This window comes from Rhinopithecus bieti, unplaced genomic scaffold (assembly GCF_001698545.2).
Source record: "Rhinopithecus bieti isolate Rb0 unplaced genomic scaffold, ASM169854v2 scaffold_26426, whole genome shotgun sequence".
Classification (NCBI taxonomy): domain Eukaryota; kingdom Metazoa; phylum Chordata; class Mammalia; order Primates; family Cercopithecidae; genus Rhinopithecus; species Rhinopithecus bieti.
The window spans coordinates 781467-789267 of NW_016811945.1; the positions used below are offsets into that span (position 1 = coordinate 781467).

Below are 7801 nucleotides of genomic sequence, written 5' to 3' on the forward strand. Positions count from 1 at the left end.
TTTTCCCTTTTTCTTTTTTCTTTTTTTTTTATTTTTTTTTTTTTTTTGTTTGTTTGTTTGTCTAATCCTCTGAAAGAAAAGCATAATGGCTAACTCAGTAGACCCTGATTCTAGTTCTATTCCTTTCACTAAACTATGTGATTTTGAGCTTGACCTTTGACTTCTCTCTTTTTTTTTTTTTTTCTTTTTATTGAGATGGAGTTTTGCTCTTGTTGCCTGCGCTGTAGTGCAATGGCGCAATCTCGGCTCACCACAACCTCCACCTCCCGGGTTCAAGCGATTCTCCTGCCTCAGCCTCCAGAGTAGCTGGGATTACAGGCATGTGCCACCACGCCTGGCTAATTTTGTATTTTTAGTAGAGATGGGGTTTCTCCATGTCTTGAACTCCTGACATCGTAATCCACCCGCCTTGGCCTCCCAAAGTACTGGGATTACAGGCGTGAGCCACCTCGCCCGGCCAACTTAATAACAGTGAGCAAAGGCCTTGGCGCAGTCATGTATAGCCATGAGTCAAATGATAGGTAACCCTGTGTCACGAGGGTCCAAGCAGGGAATCTGGGCCCAACCATGACTTGCTACAACCCAGGATGAGCTCTGGCTTTAACTTGGTTTTCATGCTGAAGGAAGCCTCTGAGGACCGTCCTGGGTTCTCCTCTTTATAGGGCCTTGATGCCTTGTAACCCTGGCTTCCTTAGGAGTGAGGAATTGATGTCTATCTGGATACGTAGGTGCCCTGGGCTGCTGGGCATTGGTATCAGGAGAGATACCCACATGCCCTGTGTTTAGGCAGATGAGTCATGCAAGAGCAGTGCTCTGAATCTGGGTCTTCTTCTGAATCACCTGCAGAGCTTTGGAAACAATGCAGGTGCTTGGGCCTCACCCCAAGCCTGCTGATTTGGAGTCCATTACACTGGAACCTAGGCACATGTACTCAGAAAGTTCTATATATGATACCACTTCTGTTTTTTTTTTTTTGAGACGGAGTCTCACTCTGTTGCCCAGGCTGGAGTGCAGTGGTGTGATCACAGCTCACTGCAAGCTCTGCCTCCCGGGTTCCTGCCTCAGCCTCCGAATAGCTGGGACTACAGGCACCCGCCACCACGCCTAGCTAATTTTTTTTTTTGTATTTTTAGTAGAGACAGGGTTTCACCGTGTTAGCCAGGATGGTCTTGATCTCCTGATCTCGTGATCTGCCTGCCTCAGCCTCCCAAAGTGCTGGGATTACAGGTGTGAGCCACCACGCCTGGACCATGATACCACTTCTTTTTTTTTTTTTTTTTCTGAGACGGAGTCTCGCTCTGTCGCCCAGGCTGGAGTGCAGTGGCCGGATCTCAGCTCACTGCAAGCTCCGCCTCCCGGGTTTACGCCATTCTCCTGCCTCAGCCTCCCGAGTAGCTGGGACTACAGGCGCCCGCCACCTCGCCCGGCTAGCTTTTGTATTTTTTAGTAGAGACGGGGTTTCACCGTGTTAGCCAGGATGGTCTCGATCTCCTGACCTGGTGATCTGCCCGTCTCGGCCTCCCAAAGTGCTGGGATTACAGGCTTGAGCCACCGCGCCCGGCCCATGATACCACTTCTAACCTCCCCTTAAAACACCACTATTACTGAGTCTCTATCCCTCAGAGGTGCTGCTTTTGAAATTAAAATAATTATAAAGCTGGATAATTATGTACTTACTTTGTCTGGAGATGGGGTTGTTTGTAAGTTTTCTTGTAGAAGTTAATTCTGTTGATATGTTGATTTAGATAATTATTTTCTTTAGATTGCCCCCATGGTTTTAGCTTTCCTAGTTTAGGACAGAGACAAAGAGTTTTAAGAAGATTGTTTGATTTATATTCCCAACTTCATTCTCTTCATCTGTGGTTACCTGCTATTGACAATTATACTTTTTTCTTTGAGACAGAATCTCACTGTTGCTCAGGTTGGAGTGCAGTGGTGTGATCTGATCTCAGCTCACAGCAACCTCCACCTCCTGGGCTCAAGTGATCCTCCCAACTCGGACTCATGAGTAGCTGGGACTACAGGCACACGCCACCATGCCCAGGTAATTTTTGTGTGTGTGTGTTTTTTTTTTTTTTGAGACGGAGTCTCGCTCTGTCGCCCAGGCTGGAGTGCAGTGGCCGGATCTCAGCTCATTGCAAGCTCCACCTCCCGGGTTTACGCCATTGTCCTGCCTCAGCCTCCCGAGTAGCTGGGACTATAGGCACCCGCCACCTCGCCCGGTTAGTTTTTTTTTGTATTTTTTAGTAGAGACGGGGTTTCTCCGTGTTAGCCAGGATGGTCTGGATCTCCTGACCTTGTGATCTGCCCTTCTCGGCCTCCCAAAGTGCTGGGATTACAGGCTTGAGCCACCGCGCCCTGCAATTTTTGTATTTTTTAGTAGAGACAGGGTTTCATCCTGTTGCCCATGCTAGTCTCAAGCTCCTGTTCTCAAGCAATCTGCCTGCCTTGGCCTCCTAAAGTGCTGGGATTATAGGCATGAGCCACTGTGTCCAACCAATTTGCAATTTTACAAAACTGGGACCGAATTTCTGGAAGTTTGTGTGTTGCTTTGTTTGTTTGTTTTTTAAATTTAAATTTGAATTTAATTTTTTTTTTTTTTTTTAATTTTTTAGATCTCGCTCTGTTGCCCAGGCTGGAGTGTACTGGCACGACCTTGGCTCACTGCAACCTCTGCCTCTGGGGTTCATGCAATTCTCCTGCCTTAGCCTCCTGAGTAGCTGGGACTACAGGCGCCCGCCACCACGCCCGGCTAATTTTGTTTTGTATTTTAGTAGAGACGGGGTTTCACCGTGTTAGACAGGATGGTCTCAATCTCCTGACCTTGTGATCCACCCGCCTTGGCCTCCCAAAGTGCTGGGATTATAGGTGTGAGCCACTACACCCGGCCTGTTTTTGTTTTCTGTTTTTTTTTGTTTTGTTTTGTTTTTCACCGTGTTAGCCAGGATGGTCTCGAACTCCTGACCTCGTGATTCGCCCGTCTCGGCCTCCCAAAGTGCTGGGATTACAGGCTTGAGCCACTGCGCCCGGCCTGTTTTTGTTTTCTTGAGGCATGGTCTCACTATGTCGCCCAGGCTGGAGTGCAGTGGTGCAATCTCGGCTCACTGCAACCTCTGCCTCCTAGGTTGAAGCAATTCTCCTGCCTCAGCCTCCCAAGTAGCTGGGATTACAGGTGCCACCACCACGCCAGGCTAATTTTCTTATTTTTTTTCAGTAGAGACGGGGTTTCACCATGTTGGCCAGGTTGATCTCAAACTCCTGAACTAAAGTGATCTGCCCACCTCAGCCTCCCGAAATGCTGAGATTACAGGTGAGAGCCACTGTGCCCAGCCTCAGAATTTGTTCATTCTTAAGTTGTCATTTTTTATTTTTATTTTTAGATGGAGTTTCACTCTTGTTGCCCAGGCTGGAGTACAATGGCGTGGTCTTGGCTCACTGCAACCTCCGCCTAACAGGTTCAAGCAATTCTCCTGTCTCAGCCTCCCAAGCAGCTAGGATTACAGGTGCCCGCCACCACGCCTGGCTAATTTTTGTATTTTTAGTAGGCATGAGCCACTGCATCCCACCAATGTTAAGTATTTTATAGGCCTGTAGCTTAAAACACTCCCACGTACCTTTGTGTGGTTCATAGTTGAGGGGACGAGACAAACTTGCTTTAAGATCAAACACTGGTTTCTTATTGGAGACTGGAGTCTGCGTTGCCTCAGTTGTCAACTTGAATGGGGTAATAACTAAAAACACACCAAAGAAACCCAAGAGCTTAATTAGAAACAAAGACCTGTTAAAGTGTTTATCAAAGTGTTACTTCTCAATCTTAAAAATACATGTTATAGGCTGGGCATGGTGGCTCACGCCTGTAATCCCAACACTTTGGGAGGCTGAGGTGGGTGGATCACGAGGTCAGGAGATTAAGACCATCCTGACCAACATGGTGAAACCCTGTCTCTACTAAAATACAAAAAATTATCTGGGAATGTGGTGGCTCACGCCTATAATCTCAGCACTTTGGGAGGCTGAGTTGGGTGGATCACCTGAGGTCGAGAGTTCAAGACCAGCCTGACCAACATGGAGAAACCCTGTCTCTACTAAAAGTACAAAATTAGCTGGGGTGGTGGTGCATGCCTGTAATCCCAGCTACTTGGGAGGCTGAGGCAGGAGAATTGCTTGAACCTGCAAGGCGGAGGTTGAGGTGAGCCGAGATTGTACCATTGCACTCCAGCTTGGGCAACAAGAGTGAAACTCAGTTTCAAAAAAAAAAAACACAAAATTTAGCTGGGTGTGGTGGTGCATGCCTGCCTGTAGTCCCAGCTACTCGGCTGAGGCAGGGGAATCGCTTGAACCTGGGAGGCAGAGGTTGCAGTGAGCCGACATTGTGCCACTGCACTCCAGCCTGGCGACAAAGCAAGGCTCCATCTCAGAGAAAAAAAAAAAAAATTTATCAGGTGTGGTGGCACACGCCTGTAATCCCAGCTACTTGGGAGGCTGAGGTAGGAGAATCACTCGAACCTGGGAGGTGGAGCTTGCAGTGAGCTGAGACTGCGCCATTGCACTCCAGTCTGGGCGATAGGGCAAGACTCCATCTCAAAAAAAAAAAAAAAAAAAAAAAAAGGCCAGGTGCAGTGGCTCATGCCTGTAATCCCAGCACTTTGGGAGGCCGAGGCAGGTGGATCATGAGGTCAAGAGATCGAGACCATCCCGGCCAACATAGTGAAACTCTGTCTCTACTAAAATACAAAAATCAGCCAGGTGTGGTGGCACGTGCCTGTAATCCTAGCTACTCAGGAGGTTGAGGCAGGAGAATCCCTCGAACCAGGAAGTTGGAGGTTGCAGCAAGCTGAGATCATGCCACAGCACTCCAGCCTGGCAACAGAGTAAGACTCTGTCTCAAAGAACAAAAAAAGTTATAGCTTGAATGTTTGTATCTCCTGCAACTCCAAATTCATATTGAAATCCTAATCGTCAATACGACTGGTGTAAGGAAGTAGGGCTTTGGGAGGTAAATAGGTCATGAATGGGATTCAGGGACCCCACAGAATTTTCTCTAGCTCTCTTTCTGCCACATGAGCATACAACAAGAAGTTGGTGGTCTGCTACCTGGAAAAGAGCCCTCACCAGAATCATGCTAGTGCCCTGATCTGCCCTCATCCAGCCTTCAGAACTGTGAGAGAGAAATTACTGCTGTTGATAAGACAGTCTTCGGTGCTTTGTTATATAATAGCAGCCCCAAAGGACTAAGCCAATCTACGTGAATAGATTGTCTGAAATAGTTGAAAGAGTCTGAAATAAGGTTTAAAATGGAGAAAAGAGAAGAAAGCAATAATTGAGGAAAGCTAAGCATTGAGATTAGTTTCCTTTGCTAAGTAGCTTTGTAAATGTTCTGAATATCATGACATTTCCTAAGATCAGATGGGAGTTTAGAATTCTGTTGAAAGAAAGAACGGTAACTTTTCAGCTTATTTCTCTGACAAGTCCCATAAAAATTACATATTATTAATAGTATTATCATTAACATAAATAAACATAAAAAGAACCTAATCACATAGTAGAGGAGATTCATGGCCTGGTGGCTCATATCTGTAATCTCAGCACTTTGGAAGGCTGAGGCAGGATTGTTTAAAGTCAGGAATATTATTAATAAGGGCTCTTATCACTTCAGAATTTTAATTTTTGGCTGGGCGCGGTGGCTCACGCCTGTAATCCTAGCACTTTGGGAGGCGGAGGTGGGCAGATCACAAGGTCAGGAGTTCGAGACCAACCTGGCCAATATGGTGACACCCTATCTCTACCAAAAACACAAAAATTAGCCAGGCGTGGTGGTGGGCACCTGTAGTCCCAGCTACTCGGGAGACTGAGGCAGAAGAATCGCTTGAACCCGGGAGGCGGAGGTTGCAGTGAGCCGAGATGGTGCTACTGCACTCCAGCCTGGGTGATAGAGCGAGATTCCATCTAAAAAAAAAAAGAATATGAATATTTGTACCGTGAAGCTAAAAATATCCAGGATGGTATAGTTTATTTTCATTTTTTTGAGATGGAGTCTTGCTCTGTCTGCCAGGCTGGAGTGCAGTGATGTGATCTCAGCTCAGTGCAATCTCCGCCTCCTGGGTTCAAGTGATTCTCAAGCGAGTAGCTGAGATTACAGACAAGTGCCACCATGCCCGGCTAATTTTTGTAATTTTAGTAGAGATGAGGTTTTGCCATGTTGGCCAGGTTGATCTCCATGCCACCATGCCCAGCCTAAGGATGGTGTAGTTTAGTTAGCCTTTTTGCTACAGTTGGCCATCAGTTAATCCTTTTTCTCTCTCTTTTTTTTTTCTTCTTTTTGAGACAGGGTCTCACTGTATTGCCCCGGCTGGCTGGAGTACAGTAGCACAATCTCGGCTCACTGCAACCTCTGCTTCCTGGTACAAGTGATTCTCCTACCTCAGCCTCTTGAGTAGCTGGGACAATAGATGCGTGCCACCACGCCTGGCTAATTTTTGTATTTTTAGTAGAGATAGGATTTCACCATGTTGGCCAGGCTGGTCTCAAAATCCTGACCTCAAGTGATCCATCCACCTCGGCCTCCCAAAGTGCTGGGATTACAGGCAAGAGACACTGTGTCTGGCCAATCCTTTCTTTTCGCAGGGGGAAGCCACAGGTCATTGCCAAATGTGAACCCTTGCCTACATCTGTGAAACAGCAATCAGGATCTAAGACCACCTAGTTAAAAAAAGCACAAAACACTGTGTTCAAGCTATCCCATTGTATCAATATCAAATGCTGACAGGGAGTAGAATAAGGGGCTGCCATACACTGCTGCTGGAAGCATAGATTGGTACAATTCATCCAAGACAGTAAATATCTGCATATTTTCCAATCCAGCTGTTCTGCTCCTAGGTCTAGGGAAACTCTTGCACATGTACCCAGGAGACATGTTTAAGAGTATTCATAGCAACATCATATATAATAATGAAAGCTGGAACCACCCACATGTTCATTAATAGTAAAATAGATAAACTGACACATACCCATACCACTGAAAAATACAGTGAAAATGAGTCAACATGGTTGAATCTTGAAACATGAAGTCTGTGGTCTGGGATCCTGTTAGTGTCAGAGTCCTCTAGGACCAATCTGAGGCTGTAATGAATACTGTGCTCATCCTCCGAATCCCTGAGTCCTACAAGAGGCACAGTGCCCTTCCTGGAGGGTCACCATTTTAGGATTAGATGGAGCTCTCAGGCAGCTATCTGGTTTTTGCTTATGTCTCTGGCATTTCCCTCACTAGTACACAATGAAAAATATACTATGGTAAAATTTTGTTTTGATTTTATAGAAATGGAAAGGGTTTAAGGAAACAGATACAGGACGTGCGCAGTGGCTCACTCTTGTAACCCCAGCACTTTGGGAGGCCGAGGCGGGCGGATCACCTGAGGTCAGGAGTTTGAGACCAGCCTGACCAACATGGCGAAACCGTCTCTATTAAATATACAAAATTAGCTGGGTGTGGTGGTGCGTGTCTGTAATCCCAGCTACTCAGGAGGCTGAGGCAGGAGAAGTGCTTGAACCTGGGAGGCAGAGGTTGCAGTGAGCCAAGATCACACCATTGCTCTCTAGCCTGCATGACAAAAGTGAAACTCCCATCTCAAAAAAAAAAAAAAAAAAAAAAAAAAAAATACACCTGATCATTTTGGGAAGTTATATGGCTTAAAAATGAAGCAGATTTATTTATTTTTTACCAGCAGCAGAATTCCCCTTGGTGGTCTTTAATTTGTGTGTCCCAAGCACAGCCTCACCTTTTGGGGTGCCCCCAGACACGGTC

General features: G+C 46.3%; 1 protein-coding gene across 1 annotated transcript in view; it reads right to left on the reverse strand.

The window, feature by feature from the left end:
• Nucleotides 1–1653: 1653 nt before the first annotated feature.
• The window catches only part of NUSAP1 (nucleolar and spindle associated protein 1), a 42282-nt gene continuing 36134 nt past the window's right edge, over nt 1654–7801 (reverse strand). Inside the window, exons 8-10 of the mRNA XM_017895396.1 lie at nt 7776–7800; nt 3615–3731; nt 1654–1786 (exon numbers count right to left, since the gene is read on the reverse strand). Of these exons, the coding sequence (XP_017750885.1) occupies nt 1674–1786; nt 3615–3731; nt 7776–7800 (255 nt within the window). The 3' untranslated portion in view covers nt 1654–1673. The remainder of the gene's footprint in view (nt 1787–3614; nt 3732–7775; nt 7801) is intronic.